At 42.5% G+C, this 21,563-nt stretch overlaps 1 protein-coding gene across 4 annotated transcripts in view; it reads left to right on the top strand.

Annotated features, from left to right (window-relative positions):
• The window catches only part of LOC139689564 (lachesin-like), an 846,240-nt gene that overhangs the window by 171,030 nt on the left and 653,647 nt on the right, over nt 1–21,563 (top strand). For 3 of the 4 annotated variants that reach the window (XM_071586722.1, XM_071586724.1, XM_071586721.1), the window contains exon 2: nt 15,141–15,182. The exons of the other annotated variant lie outside the window; for it this stretch is intronic. In XM_071586722.1, coding sequence (XP_071442823.1) covers nt 15,141–15,182 — 42 coding nt within the window. The remainder of the gene's footprint in view (nt 1–15,140; nt 15,183–21,563) is intronic. 4 annotated transcript variants of the gene reach the window in all.

Here is a 21,563-nt window from a genome sequence, read left to right as displayed (position 1 = left end):
ACAATGAGCAGTCATTAATTCTCTATCTTCCGATGAAGACGGAGTAGAATTTCGTCGAAATTATCAAGAAATAACGTGTGAGTGTTCCTTTTTTTGGTGTCTCTTATTGTTTGTTACTGTGTATTGTACTATTCGGCACTTCACTGTTACGTCTAAGAAAGCATATATACATATATATGTATGTATATATATATATATATATAATATATATATATTCGTGTATGCAATTGTGTGTGTAGATATATATAACGATAAGTTTTGGGCATGAAAATTCTGTGTTTCCAATTAAAATGAGAACCTATTAAGTTGTTCACAACGAAATTTTTAAGAGGAAATGGGCTTCACGCTGGATATAATTCGTCTTTGCAAGGAAAACTTTCAATATCTTGGTTAAGGGCCCTTATTAACGTTTCATTGCCTTCAATAACTTTTCATTTATTAATTCTAATGCGACGGTTTTTACAATTGTGACACTGTGTATTATGCATCAAACGTTAATCAATAGCATTCAGTGTAAATACAAAATGCATATTATAAACTAAGCCATTATCTAAGTTTTCGGTAGAATTAATTTGCATAATATGGCTTTAATGAGAAGGAATCGAATTCGATGAGGCAATGATTAGATAATGGCAAGCCCAAATAAGAATGAGGTTTTTATTCAAATAGCTTTTCACAATCGCCATCTTGGGAAGTGAAACTGACGCCGATAGGAAGGATGATGCAATGAGTGGGTATTTCAACTAAATTTGGCTCGGGGCGTCCGTTGCTGAATACCCACGCGGAGGGGGCGGTTTTGGCAGTAATATCGCTTTTAGTATTCCAAGAGGTGTGGTTGTGTCACGCTCCAAAGGGTAGTTACCTCATGATATTCAAATGCAAGCGATATCGATCCTCGAGGCGGTATTCGCGAGTGTGTGACCGGGAGGAGCTAACTGCCGGATGATTGAATGAATGGCCGGGTATGCGTCTAGAATTACGATTAATCTGTGTTCCCGAGAAAGCAAAAAATAAAATTATACAGATACTTTAATCAGCCTCCCAATCGTCCATCAATTTCATTTCAATCAATGTAACTTGTTTAAACGACTCGAAATGATAAATTGTATGATGGTAATAACTCCCTCAATTAGGCACATGACGGGAATCTTACTTGTTTAACGACGAACGGCAGAGCATATTTTATGTTACCACTCACTGAATACGTTCCCTTGTTAACTTAGGTTAGTGATGGCATGTCAAATGCTAAAACCATTAACCCTTTTTAAAAATGTGTTAATCCTTCGGCAGGATATTGAATTTAATGAAATACTTCTTTCTCGGAGGCACTTAAATTACACTTAAATTAAAATCAATCCTTTCAGACCATTGTGTAATTCAGAGGAAGATTCAAAATTGGGGAAGCCACTCAAGTTGTCATAATTCATGTGAGGCATCTTCCCTCAAACTTTGGAGAAAAGTGCTTAATTTATAACTGGATGGATATTTAGTTAATCTGAAGTGGTTTGAAATTATAAAAGTGAATTATCCCAGATTGAAATCCAACCATAGTTGAATTTAACCCACTGCGTAAGAAATTAATTTTCCATAGTGAAATTACATAGGCATTTTGGGAGGACTTCCTCTGAGAATGCGTCAAATACACCGTGAATAATCTCTTGCAAATTCTGCTTCCAACTGAAATACATATTTTGAAGTTATATCCAGGAGTTTCATGAAGTTTGGATTATGTATTGTTATCAATTAGTTATCTTTGAGGTAAAAGTCATTGCAAGTCTTAATTCATGCAGTTGTGCAATTATGCTATTTTCATAAGTAACCCTTACTTCCGAGTCCTGTCTGAGGAGAACTGCTCATTTCAGTGTCACACTGCAGTAAAATGAAAGTGATTGAAACTTAACTCCCGTCTTATTATTTTCACGGCTGGCAATGTTCGTTAAGCATGAAATGATAATTTTCCTGTAAGATCAAATCATTTCAGTTTGGAATTATTCAAGAAAAATGGTATATTATCATGTAGTTTTATTTATTGCCCAAGTATTTAATGGTATGTAGAAGTATAGTTAATATACGTCTCATTTTCCGGATTTATTCGTGGGGTAACCAGCCGTGATATCTTTGGGAGCGGAAAGAGTTCGTGCATCCGTATTCATCATGCAATGCGATACGTGCTTCCCTCCTGCGAACCGCCCCCCCTCCCGCCCCAACCCCAGACGCCCCTCCCGCCACGACCCCACACCCCATTCCTTGGTCTAATCCGCAAATAATACCTCCATGGCTCCGATAGCCGCGTCACTCGAGCCCCTGCTAGCCGGGGCCTCGCGCGCGCCCTAATGGCCTAAAACCTCCCCCGCCCCGCCTCCGCCCCACGGCCAGCCACCAGGGCGTATCCAGGCGCCACCACCATTCTAATATCAACACCACACACCCCCTTCCCCACCCTTGCCCTCTCTTGACTCCCACTACACCCCTGCTACCCTTGTCAACCCTCCTAAGCTGGGCAACACTCTAGTCGTCAACTCTATTCTCGGATTCGGGCCTTCTTCTGTCCCTTTGCCCAAACAATGTGTGCGTATTGCAGACTAATAGCCGTATTGAATACATTCTCTGCATTATTTATTTTAGCAGGAGTCATTCGAAAGTGAAATCCAAATAATTCAACAACGTAAGTACACTTAGTTACCCACATCATCTACAAGTTTAACTTAACTTACATGTTTGGTTAGTTAAATGTGTATAATTATGTGTGTATATACGTACATATATGTCTGCTTATACATATATTTAAATGACAAGCATAGGGGAAGATGAAATGGAGCGGATCCTTGACCGGGATATGAACCATGGATTTTTCGGCTTGCTGGGCCGATACCATTTGTTCTCTATGCATATATATGTATATGTATGTATAAATATATATGTATATATATACACACACATACATACATATGCGTGTATATATATATATATATATATATATATATATATATATATATATATATATATATATATATATATATATATATATATATACACCGGCAACAGCAGGACAGAATACGCAGAAAAAGACCACATTAGTTAGAATAGGAACGTTGAATGTTTGGACAATAATGAGGACAGGGAAATTGGCGAATGTTAAGTCAGAGATGGAAAGAGGAAAAATAGATATTTTGGGCCTATGCGAGGTGAGATGGAAGGATAGCGGGGATTACTGGTATGATAATTATAGAGTAATATAAGACAGCGGGGACGAGATCCAACGAGGGGTTGCCATAGTATTAAATGAAGAGGTAGGAAGAAGCGTAGTCAACATAGAGCAGGTAACGGATAGATTATTACTATCAGAGATAAAAGCAGAACCGACGAACTTGGTTATCATCCAAGTATGCATGCTACCGAGCAACCATAAGGAAGAAAAGGTCGATAGGATATACGATGAATTAGAGGACACAATCGCGCGTGTTCCTGCAGGGAAACATTTGATAGTGATGGGAGATTGAAATGCGACGGTAGGAGAAGGAAGGGATGGTGATGAGGTGGGGGACTACGGATTAGACACGAGGAATGACCGCGCGGAGAAAGCAGTTGAGTTCTGCAAGAGACAGGGGTTAGTCAACACCAACACTTGATTTAGACACCACAAAAGACGCAGGTATACATGAAAAATGCCATGTGACTAGGAAAGGTATCAGCTAGATTATATCCTGGTTAGACACAGGTTTAGGAACAGTGTGATAAATCCCCACAGCTTTCCGGGAGCGCATGCGGACTCTGACCACAATTTAGTTGTTGTGAAATATAGCGTCAGTTTCAAAAAGATAAGGCAGGGGCGGCGAGTTAGGAAATGGAATGTAAAAGCATACAATGGTTTGAAAATGAAGTAGTTGAAACAGTCGAAAGAGGAAATCATGGAGGATGGCAAAGAGCTGAGTACTATCGAAGAAAAATGGGAAACTATCAAGGAAGGGTTGTCTAAAGCCGCAAAAGGCACTATCAGAACCGTTTATGCGAAAAGCACTGGGAAATCATGGATTATGGATGAGATGATTACAAAGGGATGAGCGGGGAAAATGGAAGAATGTAAATACAGAGTTATGGAAAAATGTAGTACAAAGATTTAAAGAATAAATTTAGGCGGGCAACAAATAAAGCAACAGAAGTATGGTGGAAGATGCAGCGCGAGCATATGGAATGTCTGCAGAGGAAGGGTGAAATCGGTGCGCTGTACAGCAAAGTTAAAACTTTATCGGGAAATAAGAAAGGGAGATCTATGCTAACAGTTAGAGATAAGGCGGGTAAGGTAATATTTTACACAGGAAAGATCCAAGAGAGATGGAAGGAGTGTATAGAAGAACTGTATAGTAGAGAACTTCGACCAACAATGTTAGACATAGAAAAGGAACATGGCGTAAGATAGATTAGGTCCAGGCATACGAGAAAATGAGATAGAAAGAGCATTAAGGGAGATGAAACTAAATAAGGCCGTGGGGGTGGGTAACATTCCCGCGGAACTTTAAAAATGCTTAGGAAAATGTGGGAGGAAGAGGCTATATGGGCTGATTCGTAGTATTTATGAGGAAGGAATCTGGCCGGAAGACTTTGTCAGATCAGTTTTAGTTCCTATTCCGAAAAAGGTAAAAGCTACATCATGTGAGGACTACAGAACAATAAATTTGATATCCCACGCGGCTTAAGTTGTTCTCAGGATCATAAACAAAAGGATAGAGAGTAGGGCAAATGATTACTTAGGGGATGATCAGTTTGCGTTTAGGAAGGGAAAGGTACGCGCGATGCCATTGCAGTAATGAGATTATTAATCGATAGGAATATTGAACACAACCAGGAGGTATTTGTCTGTTTCGTAGATTTCGAAAAAGCATTTGATAGGAGTGCATTGAGAAAAACTAATGAGTGTATTGCAGAAAATAGGAATAAATTGGAGGGAAATGAGGCTAATCCGCCATCTGTACATATCTCAGGCTGCTCATGTGCGAGCGGGAAACCGGGAGTCCGGATTGGCAGTGCTAGGAAGAAGTGTACGGCAGGGTTGCCCATTATCACCGTTGCTGTTCAACCTGTATGTAGAGGAAATTATTAAAGAGGCATGGGAAGAACTGGAGGTAGGAATGGAAGTGGTTCAAAAATTTCGTAAAAATCAGTTAGGTTTGCTGATGACCAAGCTTTAGTTTGTCAGTCAGTCAAAGGGTTGCAAGCATTACTGAGTGAATTAGAAATTCAGTGCGACAGGTATGGAATGAGAATCAATATTAATAAAACAAAGGTCATGCGATTTTCTGAAACGTTGAGTAAGGATATTAAGAAAAGACTCGTAAAATCTTTGATATGGAGCGTAGCTATGTACGGCGCGGAAACGTGCTAATTGAAGCAGAAGGATAGACGTAGACTGGAGGCTTTTGAAATCTGGGTTTGGAGAAGAGTGGAAAAGATGAAATGGACAGAGAAGAAAACGAATGTGGAAGTTCTTGGTATGGTGGGCGAAGAGAGGGGATTGTTGGGAGAAATTCTATGGAGGCAGGAAAAGTGGATGAAGGGGGTGTTGACCGGCAGTGGGATGTTGAAGACTGTGATTGAAGGGAGAATGTTAGGCAAACGAGGAAAGGGAAGGAACAGGATAAGGATGTTGGACGGGATGAAGGGAGGAAGAAAGTACTCAGATATGAAGAGGGACCTGATGTAGAGTGGGACGTTGTGTTTAGCTAGGGGCCACAAAATATTTATTTAGTAGCTTTGTCCATCCGAAAACCTACCTTAACCGGTAGATTATTGAATAATAATATATAATATAAGTGTATGTATTTTTAATGTATATATATATTTACATATATATACATATATGTAAATATACATATACATATATCTACATATATATACATATATATACATATATACACACATATATATATATATATATATATATATATATATATATATATACCATAAGCACAGTAATCAATCCGGAGGTCGGTTTGGTAGGTGACGGTAGAGTTCACCCGGTACTAAGCCCTACACGGCGTGTGAAATTCACTCATTTGGGTAGGGGGGCAGTCCTTGCCCTGTGCCGGTTATGGATTCTCAGGATGATCTGGCACCCGAAAAATTACATAGCTGCTGAGTGCCTTGCCCGGGTATCGGACCCGTGAATGATTGCGGTCGCACCGTCGAAACGTCTAAACTACTTAAATGAGTGCCCTTATTTTCTGTTCTTAAATGTTTTAATCAATATTTATATATCTCTATAAATAAATATATAAATTTATTTATGGATTAACGTATGCATACATACGAAATTTAAGTCGGGAAGAATATTGATTTTGATTTACGTTTTCGCTGGCATGACCGCTCTCTTCAATTACTATATTATACTCATTTTTAAGATATACAGGTAAGATGCCAGTTCCCTCCTGGTTGTTATTTCAGCACTCCTAAATGTGGGTCTTATGTTTTACACGTATTGAACACTAGACAGTTGAGGTTTGCGGTGTCATGCCCCCTAGTGAAAGGAATCTCCGTCAGGACACACAGGGCGCCCGCTTGCCAAATCGCGTTTTAAAATTATCGAGATCATATCCTTTCTTCGCTGAGCAAATTACGAGGTAGATTTCCGGGTTCTAGTGCAAAACATTTCCCGCTGGGGGGCCGTGGGGTCGAGTCTCGTCGTTGGCCGGTGGCCCTTTAGAGCCCCCTCCCACCCCCCCTATTCGCCCCCCCTCGCTTCAACCCCTCGCACCCCCCCCTCGCCGGAAATCTCTTTAGAATGCGACTATCGCGTGATCTGATCTCCCCACCCGACCTCTCGTTCGGTTGTTTTCATGGCCCCTCTCCTCCCCCGATCGCGGGCCGCGGGGCAAAGGGTAAATGCGTTCCGCGCGGTCGCCTAGGGTTTAGGACGCACGTGGGCCCGCATCCGCCGGGGCCGCCTTCGTTTGCTGAGGAACCCCGCGTCCGCACCCCCGGCGCCTCGCGTTCGCGTGCACCGGCGGGTGCGCAGCCCACACCCTCTGCCGTCTCTCCCACTTTGCATTTCGCCGCTCGCATCCTCTCCTTCTTTTGGCGAACATTTCCCGGTCCCGATTCGTGCATTAGTGTTCAGGCAAGCGAGGGTGCGAGTGTGGCCTTCTCCAGCAAATATGCCTTTTACTTCAGTTCGCCCTCATTTCTCAGGATATTGGAATGAGCCGTTTCTTGGACGGCCGAGGGAGAAAGGTATTTAAAAAATAAGGCGTCCGTCATCTTTGGTGATTTTTTATAATATTTTTTCTAAATTTGTATTGCGATAATTACCTCTCACGAATTACAAACGCTTCGGCGAGACATGAAATTGATTGGATGGGTGGTTTTGTTTTTACCTGTTCGGCGGTGACTGGCGGGGGCTGTCGAGTCGGGGTGAGTCAGGACATCTCTTTCGGAGTGGGAGTGGTCGGACCTCTGGTTCGGCGGTGTTGGTTTTAGCATTCGCCCAAGGGCACGCGCCCTCTTCCTAACCCACGCCCCTCCCACCCACTTCTCTCTTCGCCGGGCCGCTTCTCGCCTTGACGCGGAATTTCTATCCGGGAGAACGAGGGCGGAATCCAAATAAAAGTCTTTTCGCTGCCGCAGCTGTTGCGCCGTAGGAATTCGGAGGAATTTTTCAATCTTTTCCGCGCACACGATTGCCAGTTGATTAAAACCTGATATTTTCCCTCGGAGGGAAAACTCGCATTCATTTTCCCACACACGCACGCTTCTTTTGGGCCGCCTTGATGCGCTGGCTTTTTTATCGACGGGTAATATATTTTTTTATTTCCACTCCGCAGTCACCAGACAGAATGCCTTTAGGCTACGGCGAACAAAGAGACGTGTCGGCCAGGCCCGAGCTCAGGTGGGTTCCAACTCTCATCTTGTGTGTGCGCTGAAAAGAAAGCCGTGAGGAAAAAAAACCCAACCTACATCCTCTCGGGCCCGCTTCGTACTCTCGTGACTAGTATCCATTTTACATCTCTTAAAAAATGTTTTCTTTTTCTTTTTTATACGATCGTCCTAATCTTGAGCGGATGGCCCGGAAACAATGCTTTGCCAACCTGACGTAAAAAGCTTTTATTACGCCCTGTGTTTTCCCGTGCGCTCACGAGGGGTGAGTGCTTGCCGACATTAGTTCCTGCCCTCCACGGTTTCTCAACACTCGGGCGCCACGGCGTCTTAGGAGCCAGTAATTCACTCTCCGACGGGTCCAATCCCCCTTCCAGCGCGGTGGGAATTTGGGTTTACCCAACTTGTCTCGGAGCGGTCGTTTAGCGGCACGCACGAAGTTGAGGGCCTGCGTAGGATGTATGGGATTCCGGCTTTCATTTTGAATAGTGTCATTATTAATCGATTGGCTAACGACTTTGAATTCGTGACTAGCCAGACTAGGCATTCGGGCAATGGACGTTGGCTGCGATGCGGGTAATCGACATAAATACCCCTCGATCCACCAAAAAGTGTGTGGCAAGGGGTGCAGGCACCAGGTGGGTAGTGTAGGTGAAGAGATAGGATATGGGAGAGGAAGGGAAAAGGGATAATTATGCAGTCAAAACTATCAAATAATGTGCAAATTTGTATACAATGTGGTGGAAGACTCAATGCAAAACAAGGGTTAATTCATCTAAGAAATTAGTCATTTTCTTTGCAAAAAAGGGAATAAAAATCAACCTCGACCATTTATAAGACGGAAATATATTTTTTTGATCGCTTGCTATGGAAGGGACAGATAATAATATCTCATTTCTTCGTTATAAAACATCGATTTCACTCCTTGTAGCGCACACAAATGACGTAAAATAAGAGTGGCAGTCATGATGATTTGAATTCAATTGATTTGATGAGCATGCCCTATTACTGTGGTAGTTGCGGTTTCGTGAAAATGAGTTGTGTCACTGGTTGATGAAGTGAAATACGCTCGATCTACGTTAAGAAGATAATATATTATTTAAGAATATAACATTGAGAAGATAATATTTCTGGAAGATTGATTTATTCAGGTACATTCCGCTTCTGTATTATATTGAGATTAAAATTGAGATTTTTTGGTCGTCGAAGCGAGAATTGGGCCCGCTACGTAATATTTCATTTGTTGGGGATTACTATTGGGAATGTTTTCAGGCCAATACCCTTGATAGAATGTAGCAACTACGAGCTACCAGGTATTTGTATAAATATTTTCCGCGTCTCGTAATACGTAAATACTCGTATTTGGCGCAAACGATGTGTAGTATGCTCTACCGTCCAATGGTAAGGAACTTTCATTTTCAACCCCGATATTCAAAGTCGTTCGTCTATGCATCACTGAAATGTAGCCTTGTATGGCCATGGTTGCTGGAAGCTTCAAAAATTTGAAGAAGAAAGAGATCGTTGATAATTATATAATTCAGCAAAGATAGGTTGAATGTAATTTTTATTTAGCACAGGGCATTTCATAGTTTGACTGGATCTTCATCTTAAATAACCATGATGCTGGTGAAAAATATGTAGCCCTGTTCTTGAGAAGAAATATATATATACATATATATATAGCGTATGTCGTAGAAATAATTCGTCTGATTAAGATATAAATATATCACACAAAAATTTCGCAAGGTCAAGATATGTGAAATTTCTGAAATTCAACGCCTAATTGACCTTTTCCAACGATTATTTTATCCATTCTTTGACTAAGTATGTCGTATTTACTTTTTTGCAACTTATTATTCTCATATATTCTCATTTGTTTAACTTTCGTTTCGTTCTACTGAAGCATAGCTATCTGATTCCTTAGCCCAGCACTAATCCACCACCTGCTCATTTTTTTACCATCGAGTTGCCATGAATTCATTTACCAATCTCAGGATTAAAATAAAATGCCCAATGATTCCCTTAATGTTGTCCTGATCGTGTGGAGAGGTGTGCTCGCGCCATTCTATCATAGTCGTATTGCCGTTATGTTTGGCTATTTTTGACACGAGATAGACTGCTTGCCCTCTGATTTGCACTGCCTAAATTATTTTGCAACGAGCCTCAAGCGATCATCCAGTCAAGTTAAATTTACATGGGCTCTTTGGGCGTGTGGACGTAGGGACTAGGTTCGATCCTTGATTCAGGGCCGAGGGGAGTAGGGCGAGGAAGAGAAGGCGGGGGAGGTTGAGGCAGGGGGGCGGGTGCTGAGGGTGCTGGGTGCAGCGGGAGCGGTTTCCTCGGGGGTGCGTCAGAGCAGGGACCCTTTAAGGGTCGGCGAAACCCTCCGCGGCCTCCCTCGTGTGGAGGGGTGGTCGTCTTGACTCCGGATGGGGAGGGAGGAGAATGCAGGGCGGGGGGTGAGGGGGGAAGGAAGGAGAGGCGGAAGCAGACCGGGGGAGGGGCGGCAGAATAATTGAAAGTCGCGCGCGAGCGGATTCGGGGCGAGAGGGAGGAATTCGGTCGAAGCGGCTTCCGGGGAGGACTTGTGGAGTCGCGAGAAGGGAAGCGAGGAGAGGAAAGCGCCCTCACCGCGGACGCTGGGAGTAGTAACCCCCTCCTTCCCCCTCTCCTTCAGCACCGCCCCCTGGCCAGTATGCGGGGGGCGGGGGAGTGAGTCATGCTCCGTCAATCGGCCTGTTGGGGGGTGGGGCGTCGGGGGGGGGGGATGAATTCAGCGGCCTCCGTTTACTGCCCATGAAATGTCGACATCCCGTTCGAAGGAGGCTCTCCACGAATTTGACGGCGCCCTGCAGTTTCGTCATCCGAGTTTTCCGTAGCCTGGGAGACGACTGGTGAGGCGTTCACATTCGATGGAAGATTCAGTGGAAATTAATAATTGAAACTCTATCATTTAACAACTTATATGTTGACAATTTTTTAATGTATCATTTTTATTGAGTAGATTTTTATCAAAATGTTTCAAGTGGGAAGTGTGGATGCAAACAAAAAGGAGAAAAGTAAATAATTATTAAATAGATTAAATTAGCGCGGATTAAATAGAACAAATGCAGTTTTATAAAAGCAGGTGGATTGAAATAAGTGTAAGGACTGAGTAGAGAAATTACTGGGATAGCTCGGACATAACATTTTCCCAAGTGCTTGTTGTGGCTCGGTGGCTCCATTTGACATGACCTTGACCTCTGTAGAGCCGTTGCATTGAGTAGCGCGCATGATATGGGTGACCATCGGGTCCGCATTAAACCCCTCGATGGTGCGCCCTCTTCCAGACTCCCATCTCCGCCCTCTGGCACCGAGCATGACTTCACACGTGACACCTTGACCCCTGCCACCAACCCCCGCTGCCCTCGCACCACGCACACTCCAAGCCACTCTGCATTATGTATTTGCACCCTTGGCGCTATTTGGCGCTCTTATCCTTCATCAAATGCGCCTTTCAGTGCAGTGGAGGATTACTGTCTCTTGCCTGGGTCAAAATCATTTCTGCGGAGAATACTTAGTATTTCATTCGATACAAAGAAAGGTATTCGAATAAAGAAATTAAATAGATGCAAAATTTTCGAAAAAAAATTCAATCGCCTAAATTTAATTCACATTATTTCAATATTTAATAGTTTTTACTCAATTTAAATTAATGCTGTTATTATTATACAAGTTTCAGATTGGCAGTCTAACAAGGAGTTCCAAGTATTGCTGAGTGCTTTGGAATATCATTGGTATGACGGGTGTGCGATGAAAATAAATGAGAGGGAAGCCATGGCTATGCGATTTTCGAAAAAGATAAAAGCTAAGCGAAGTGTTGAAATAGTAGGAGGGCAAAAAATTGGAGGAGGCGGAACAGTTTATTTGACTTTGAATGTTTCAATGATCAAATTTGAGAATGGCCAGGTGGTAGAAAAAGAGCAGAAGAATTACATTAGGCAAAGAGGCTTTCACAAGGAGGAGGGATTTGATGACAGGACTTGAGTAGGATTGTTAAGAAAAGGATCATCAAAACTTTGATATGGAGCATAGCTATGTACAGCGCGGAAACGTGGTCATTGAAGCAGGACGTAGATTGGAGGCTTTTGAAATGTGGGCGAGGAGAAGAATGGAGAAGGCGAAATGGACCGAATGGAAAACAAATGAGGTGGGGGTGGAAGAAGGGATGGAAACTATGCATTGTGTGGAAACTATGCATTGTGGGGGTGGAGAAGGGATTGCTGGAAGAAATCGTCTATACCTAAATAATATCCCCCAAAGCCGCCGCGGGGGCGTGTCGCGGGGGGTGCAAGGTTACCACCCGTAAAAGAGAACAAAGTCACATGCAAAACCAACCTATACTTGCCAACCTACACCCAAAGAGGCGTATATATTCATGCAAAATTCTTCTCAGCCCACTAACCATACAAATACATTTACCATCAACCTACATAAAATAAATACACAAATTAAGTAAAACTCCATCCAATAACGTGGAAATTAGAAATAATAAGCAAGAAGAGGAAACTCTGCATTCGCATTATAAGAAGGCAGGAAGAATGGGTGTGAAGCATATTGATTAGTAGTGGAATATTGAAGTCTGTGATAGAGGGGAGACTGTTAGACAAACGAGAAAGTAGGGGCAAGAATAGGATAGATAGGGATGTTGTGTAGCAGGAGTGAAGGGAGTAAGGCAGTGCTCGGAGATGAAGAGCGATATACTGTAATGTCGGATATCAGGATAGTGCTTTGTGAGGACAGTCAAGTAAATGTATTGTTATACCGTTGTACGGAATGCGCCCACGCCAGATCTTCCTTGATCGGAAGAGGAACAATAACAATTATTTTTTATCTTCACCATTTTCTTCTAAAGAACTCGATCGTGCCCACAGCTGCTTGTTGTGGGAGAGGTATTCCGTCCTTTGTCGGTGCTTTGGTGCTTTCGCTTTGGTGTCATCATTGACCTCCGCTGACTTGGCTTGCACGACCCATCCTAAGCACTGTGTGCATTCGTAAGGTACCCGACGCATTGGTAATCTCCCTAGCAACACACGGCAGAGAGAGCTCGGAGCGGCGCATTTGATTCCCCTCCTGTTTTTCTCCGGCCCCGTCGCGTCCATCTTCCGAGCTGAATATTCCCCCCGACCCGTCACTCCTGTCCCCACCCCCCTCGAGAATCCTCCCAACCTCCCTCGACCAATTTCCCGCCGGCCCGTCACTCACTCACTCGCCAGGCCACCGCCTGTCGTCGCCTCTCCCCGACGCCGCCACGTGTCCGTCGCTCCTTGTTTCCCTCTTTGCCCGCGATTGTGTTTTGTTCTTCCCCCCCCCCCCGATGCCACTCTCCCCTCACGTATCTGTCGCCCCTCAGTCTCTTTGTCAGTGTTCCTTACTCGACCCGCCCCCGCCCTCCCTTGCCCCCTCTTTTGCCCCACGCCCACTGCGACCGAGGGGCCAACTCAGCCATTCATTCCAGTTCCCCTCCCCCTCGCAACATTCTCTCTCCGCCGGCGATAAACCCCTAAAGGCGATATTCTTTTTCGTCCCCCCCCCTCCCCCCCACTCTCTCCCCTTCCCTTTCTTTGAACCACTATCGAAACTATTCGCCCTCACACATGTTTCCCTCCCTCTCGCAAATGCTTGTGCTGGAAATAAGGGCAGCCGTGTCTTTCTCGTCTCTTTCCCTCTCCCCCTCCTCCTTTTATTTGTTTATTTATCCATAAATGGTTGTCCCATACACGCCATTTCCTTTCTCGCCCTTCGTACCCCCCTTATCACATCTCCCCCCCCCCCTATCTCTCCTCCCCCGTCCACCGCCCCTTTCGCTTGCCGTCCACCGTATGCGGGCAATCCATCCTTCTGTTTGCGAATGATCGGCGGACAGCCGCGTGGAGATCCCGGAACCGTTTACTCGGGGCCAGCAGCGATTTGTGATCGGTTCACATTCTGCCAAAAATAAAAACGATTCGACCAATCTCTGACTCCCTCTGCTTTAACTTTTAATTTGAGATGCTCTTGGAAATATTTAGAATCATTTCACAACCAAACAGTTTTGGTCCGTGTCTATAAAAAATTGCACGGTTTTATTCGATGTTTTGTTAGCTTGCGTTTGATTTCCAAACATTATATAAAATCATATTATGATGTGTAAATTAAGATCTACGTGAATTTTGTATGATTCTCCGAGAACGATTCAATTTGCCTCTTAAGGATTAACTAAATTTCTTTTCTTGCTGTATGTGACATTGAAATTTGAATTTGTTTATTTAAAATATGGTGGAGTGCCCCAGTATTTTATTAAGTTCAGATCTTTTGTGTCATTTGGAAAGGCAAAATTAATGAAGGCATTCGAACGCGTGACCTCCGGGTTGGCCTTCGGGGGTCTCTTTTACGTCCCTCTCGGCGATAACCGATTTTTCTTCATTGAACTCTTTTGAGGTGATACAAATCACTGTTTTCAAAGCATTCGATCGTATGTATTTGAAAGTGATTATGAAGTTTAAAAATGATATTCATTATTATCATGTGCTAGTTTCCATGAATTGTACCACAAATAAAACTAATTCAATAAATACATTTTAATGTTTGGATTAAAAGTAAGGATAATACCACGTACGCATGACTGTTGAGAAAATTGACTCGGAAGTATTATTCCACTCAATCAAGCATCCGCGTCATCGCCTTATTCATTCGCATCGCAATCAGCATTTTATTCACTGACGCAGGCAGTTCTATATTTAAAGTATCGTGTTTGAAACCTGAGTCAGCCAATAAAATATCAGTACGCATCAGTATGATCTTGTCAATGATTATAATGTCCGCGCCTGAGTCCTTTAGGTATGATTGAATAGAGTGGCATAAATGGAAAAGATTTAGTTTTAGTTTTAAACGGGAATATATCCTCTGCTATGCTTGTATTTTTCTCCAAATTTGATGCTTCAGTGTATGAAGGGTAGGCATGTATCTTGATCGAAATGGTACATGCTGGCCATTCTACAAAGTAATGGCATCGCATCGGTCTTCTGATCGGTAATAACGTATTGTTTTGTTCCTTTCAGGTATGTACCCTCCCAATGAAGTTGATCAGAATATCTTTGGTCGAGCTGAAACAAGGTACAGTCATTAAATTATAAGAATACTATTTTGCACTACCATAATTGGTTATCCGGTCTACAATTTTATGCACATTTTTCTTCCCATTGTTTTTGCAATTATTTTCGCTAGAAATGTAGCAATTGTTCATTGTTTTACAGAATCAACTACGACAAGCACGAAATTACACATCCGACCCACATGTATGTATAAGCTATCATTTTCGAAGTTGTAAACTCTTTAGTGATTTGTGCGTGTGAATTTTATTTCTATAGGTAGTCAGTGAAATGTTTGTAATGTTTTCAAGTTCAAGTATTTCTTGTCGTCAGTTTGAGTAGCAGTAAATCGTGTTGCGTAGTGAGTCTCCTTTTTATTTCTCTTAATATTTCGTTTTGTATGCTTCAGTTTTTATATCAGTAAATGCAACTTGAAGTTTTTGGTAATTTTAATTGTGTATATCTTGAAGTAATTAGATGAGTGTTCATTTGAAATGTTTACTGAAGTTTTTTGCCTTTGATATACCTAATCATGCAAACTGTTTTTAGACACGAGAAATATGTCAGTATCACGGAGTAATTAGGTAATTATGAGAACGCAGATATTCTCTGCTTAGAAGTGCAAGAATTTTAAATTTTCCTTATACCTTGACCGGAAATAAAAAGTTCATACTCATTTTTCAATTAACCCATGTTTAAATAAATTAGATGATAAAATAGGTTTCTCTTCGATTTGCATAAGACTTTCTAATAAGGTCTCGTACGTAAAACTGCAGTAATCAATTCTAGAGGAAATTGTGGAAATGGTTAATTAGAAATAATGGCTTAGAATATTTTTCCAGTTATGGCTCTAGATCTGCTGAATTTATCGCGAATCCATTTGTGTCAACATGGATAATATTGCTTCACCCCAAACAAAGCTCTCGGAAAACTTCGTAAATACAAATTCCTAAGAAGTAGCACATTAAGAAGGTAGAATCCGCACGCAAGCCGGGGGATTTTGCCCTTCCTTCTAAATCGCTAGCGTAGCCTCGGTTAGTGTTTCCCGTGCGGTCCCACATCACACAATATGATCGCAATGAGATCTGAATTTGGGAGCAGCAGTTTTCATTCGAATCAATGAAAGAGGGAGTAGTCGTCGTTCGACAACTTGTTCCACAGGCCATTGGTATGCCAATGGGTTTATCGGCTCCCGTAGGCAATAAATACGATGGCGACTGTGTAGGTGCAATTTTGACAATTTAATGTGCCAATTTCTAGTTCCCGAGTTTGGGAGTAATTAGGAACGTATTCTAGAATATAAATGTCCCCTGAGCAATGTTGGGGAAAGCAATTGCCCCTCTCTGTGTCGAGTCAGTAGAAAGCAAAATAAATAAATATAATGCCAATATTTCAGAACAATATTGATTTTGCAATGGGCTATCCCAGAACTTGATAATTCTCGAAAACTTTTGAGATTTAGCCGTTGGACCCATGAAAGTAAATAATTACTCTACTCCCCCTGAAAGCTCTGCATTATTAAGTTTCTCGATTAGTTCGGGAGATATGAATAAGTACTTACTGGAATTTGAGAAAGTCGTAGCGATGGGATATGGATCGTACAGATAACAAAACGGTATGGCATTGGAATGAATTGAGGATTACTATGGGAAAGAATCAAAGGAAAATGATAGCCCTCGCTTACCCATCGCTGAGTGAAAAACTTATGGTTACACTCTTAGTTGCAGTAAAAATTAAGAAGAGATGGAGTGGTCGCCAAGCTTACATTTTTTCGCGGGTGCGCTTTTACGTAAAACTAAATTCTTAATCCGTTACTCTTGCTATGCCCCTCTCTGCTTTCTGTACTTATAATGCATTTGAGAACTCGGATTTACTATTTTTGATTTTAATTTCCCTTCTTCCGTTTAATAAACAAGAACTTTTTTCATCTTTCTGCTTTGCATAGAGTATTTGCTTTGAAGTCAATGAATACGTCTCTCGTGTTCATTCGGCAACGCGCATTTGCATCGGTCTCATTTATTGCCTAGCATAGTTGCCTGTTTTAGGCAGTGTCATCTGTTAGTTACTCACTGTTTTCTTCTCATTCAAAATTTATTTTAATATGTATGAATTTTCAATGCATGGAATATAGTTTATAGAAAACAAATTGATTACATTGTGTATCTTATAATTGAATTTTTAAATGAAATTTCTCCACTTTATTCCTTTGCGAATATTGAGCGCTGTAGACTTCACTTGAGTTATCGTACAAATGACCCCCGATGACGTAACTTGTTCCGTTTAACATCTGCACATTTGTAAGTATTTTGGAACAAGGTCAGAGATCGCATAAGGCTGAGTTAGATCTTCCTCTTCAGGCTGTATATATGTATTGCCAGGTCCTTTGGTTTTGTTCAATTTCTTGCCTTTGTATGGCAAGGTAACCTGTATCTTAGTAACCATGAATTTAAAAAGATAATCGATTTTGTTTCGATAAGCACATATTTTAATTTGAAATCTTATTTTACAACTGTAAATTTGGATCCTGTAGTAGCCGCATTCATAAGGACAGTCTTGGCCTTGCGTTGGAATCCTTACCGTATTCTACATGGATATCATATTAAGGAATGAGTATAATGTGTGCTGTCATCGCCGGTCAGAACGAAACTTATATGAATAAATGACGAAGAGGAAAACCTTACGAAAGTATTCGGGTCTAAAGTATGTCAATTTGCCTGCGGAATAATTCTGTGCTCCATCAATCCCAGAGATGATACCCCAAGAGTGTACGAATATTGATATTCAAGGCGAAAATAGTAGTCGTTTTCGTCGGACGCACATAAAATTTCCGCAGGTGTTACTTCATTCTTTCGAGCTGCCCGGTGCGTGTGTTTTTCGTGCGGAGAGCCTTTCGTTATTTTGAAGGGGCGAAAGGCGCGAGCTCACCATTTCCCTCGCGAGCGAGCGCGAGCTCACCACAGCTATTTCCAGGTTTTAGATTTATTGAAATGGCTGTAGAATTCAGAGGCAGAATTTTAAAAATATTGACGCTTTTCATCAGTAACAAAACCACGACTGACCAATCAAGACTTTATTGGCTGGATATTTTCAATTTCCAAGAAAGAATAAAGGCTATAATATGGGTTGTTACCTCAAATCATTGAGGTCATGAAATGCGGTTTAAGGTTAATTATTAATTAAGTTCAAAATAAGCTTGCGTTGACTTTTGAAGCGTTTGATTAAATGTGCAAATACATGACAAGTTGGAATTTTATGTTGTTAACCTTGTGATATAAATCTTTTTTCAACCTAGCCCTTGAGTAATGGTAAAAATGCGTTTGGATATCTTTAAGTGTCATTGTATATAAGAAGAGCATTTTGCCTCACATCTGTTCTTCTCGTGTATGTATGTGCATTAAAAGAGTGACCGTTGACCAGACTTGACCGTTGCCACCGGGTCAATTGCCTAATTGCAACGAGATTTATATAATAGTAATAATAAAGTATTCACTTACACAAATGTATGATGATTTGAATGTGGGGTATATCTCATCCGTCTTTAGATGAAATTGTTCTTTGGAATGAAAACCAACACACAGCTTAAAAATATCCTCACGGTTGAAATGATCGAATGCGGGAAGGCGGCGAACGCACCTTTGGTGATTAGCACGCGACTTCACCATTATCTACTCCTAAACATGTTATTTTGTTTTCTCCATTTTTTAAGAAACTAAATGTGTCTTAATTATGCACAATTTTCAAATAATATGTCTGTTGCATATCCATAAATATATCCTGCTCAAAATTTGAAATAAAATGTAATTCATAACTTTGTTTAAAAGTCTTTTTGAAAAATAGATTTGAGATACTATCTGCGACAATTAGAGCCGGAAAGTTCGCACGAGGGCGATTTGAACGCTTAATTCTTTGCGCCTTTATATGCTCGGATGGCTTGGCGTTTTCCCTTGTACAAACACAGTTATCTGCGTCCGTTTGCACGAGAATAAGCGCCGCCGCCTCCGCACGCCGATCGCCGTCATCTTGGCTCGCCGCAGCGATGCCGGATAACGAACGGCCATTGCTACGTAGTTTTGTCTCGTTCAAAATACTATGCCCCCCCCCGCTGATTCCTCTTCTCCCCTCGACACCGGAAACCGCATTCCGCTGCCCCCCCCCACCTCACGCGGTAACGACGGGGCGGGAGGGAGCGTGGGGCTGCCTGCCGCTCCACTGTTTGTTCTCCCCGAGCGAGGCCCGCATTCCCTCCGCCCCCTCCTGATGCCCTCCCCCGCGCAAAACCCTCTCTTCCGCACCATCTCCGCTGGCACCCTCTCCAGCTGCGACCCACCCCCGGCAATCCACCCCCTACCCCTCCGAGCGGGACGCAATCGCGACCCCCTGCACAGAATTATCCACTTCCCCGCGATGCTCTCCCAATAAACCTCTTTGATTTCCATTCCTGCCCACTCGCCCCGCCCCCGACCAACATCTCCTATTTTGTATTTTATCCTTGCCTGTCGCGCTCGAAACCCCCCCCCCCCGCGTACACCCCCAGCCCAACATGCTCTTTGCTGCCCACCGATGTCTGTCCCTCTCCTATTGTAGCCGCATTCGCATAGCAGCGGTATTGCAATAAATTTTCGTGGGACATCCCGCCTCCTGTTCCCGATCGTCCTTCCCCTTTCGCCGCTCATATCGGCAAGAGTGAACGGCGGCTCCTTTTGTGACTACCCCAGGGAAATGAACGATCGGTCGTGTGCATTTGGAGTGGGAGGCGGTTTGGGGGTGGCGTCTGCTGGCGCCCCCGGTCCATCGGTCAGGTGGACGAACGCCCCCGTTTTCCCTCTCATCATCCAATCGCTCGCGTCCGTCTCGACAACTGCAGTGCTCTCCGCGCTGACATTCTTCTTACTACTTGGGTGGAAGGTTTGAGAAAGGAGAGGGGTTTGGTGGCTTTTGTATTGGTCAGCGAGGCGAAATATGTTCATTTAGTATTAATCGGAAAACAGCACTTTTTGGTCTTTACATCAGACCTTAAACAGTGATTCGAGTATTAGAATAACATTACACACAGTTACAATCGCCTCATGCCCTGGGTGGAGGAGAACAGGGAACCGAACCCGCGACCTTTGGGTTGACAGACGAGGACAATACCCCGCCATCACCGGAGCCGGCGACACAGTAATTTATAGAGATATAATTTGTTCTACTCGTCCAAGGGCCGGGATCGTAAATCCCACAACAATAAGCACAGACTAATTATCGGTGGCGACTTTAATGTTCCCTAAGTAGATTGGGATTCGTACAGTTTTATAAATGGAGGCAAAGACAAGGATTTATGCGAGTCCCTCTTATTGACGTTCACCTCAAATTCCCTACATCAATTAGTCACTTCACCAACAAGGAGAAGGAACATTCTTGGTCTATTAGCTACTAATATACCCGAAAGGGTCTAAAATGTTGGAGTTATTGATGGAATCAGTGATCAGGGCTGTAAACGCTAAATTTTCCCTAAGCGTAGAAAAAGTTAACAAACCTAAGAGAAAAATTTATTTATTCAATAAAGCTGACTATGATGCCTTAAAATGTGAGTTAAACTGCTCCTTTCTTAGATTTGACGAATTAAGCAAAACCAGGAGTGTCGAGGACACCTGGAATAATTTTCTTGCGATAACACGTTCATCAATACAGAGATTCATACCTAGTAAATATATAAGAGAGAATAAGGAACCCCGTTGGTACAACTCTGAAGTTCGGAAATCACTATTACGGCAAAGGGCGTGCCATGCCAGAATGAAAAACGCGGTTAAAGATTCCTCCCCTGATAAAATCAACGAAACCATACAGAATTACAAAGCATCTAGGTCCACTGCCAAGAAGGCCTTCCGGAAGGCACTAACGGAATTCAAAAGGAAAAAATTAGGTGAACATTTAAACGATAACCCAAAGATGTTTTGGTCCTACGTCAGGGAAGTGCAGGGAAAAAAGTCCACCGTAAACTCATTGAACAACGAAAATGGGGATAAAGTAACAAACAAGTAGTTTAGATAAAGCCAACATAATAAACTCATTCTTCAACCGTGTTTTCAACAAATGCTCCCAGAATATACCAGAGAACCTGACGAAAACATTTCTGCAGCCAATGCAAGCTACCGAATTTTCCACCCGCGGAATATAGTTACTCCTTAAAAACATCGACCCCAAAAAATCTCCGGGACCTGATGAGATACCGGCTCGCGTGCATAAAGAACTGTATAATATTTAAGAAATCATTAGCAGAAGAAAGCGTGCCAAGCGGCTGGAAGATAGCTTCTGTAACACCCATATTTAAAAATGGAGACCGGGAGGACCCCAGTAATTATAGGCCAATATCGCTCACCTCCATCTCCTGTAAGATTCTTGAGCACATCATTGTTAGTTCCATAATGAGGTACCTCGATAGCCAAGATTTATTGATTAATAACCAACACGGGTTCCGTAAAGGTAGATACATCCTGCGAAACTCAACTCACACTCTTTGTTCATGATATAATGTATTCCGGTGAAAGTAATATTCCAATTGATGCGTAATTCCTAGATTTAAAAAAAGCTTTTGATAAAGTCTCTCAT

This window comes from Hetaerina americana, unplaced genomic scaffold (assembly GCF_022747635.1).
Source record: "Hetaerina americana unplaced genomic scaffold, ioHetAmer1.1.p SCAF_25, whole genome shotgun sequence".
NCBI classification, from domain to species: Eukaryota; Metazoa; Arthropoda; class Insecta; order Odonata; family Calopterygidae; genus Hetaerina; species Hetaerina americana.
The sequence above is the reverse complement of the archived record's forward strand: the minus strand, read 5'-3'. Positions and strand labels throughout refer to the sequence as shown.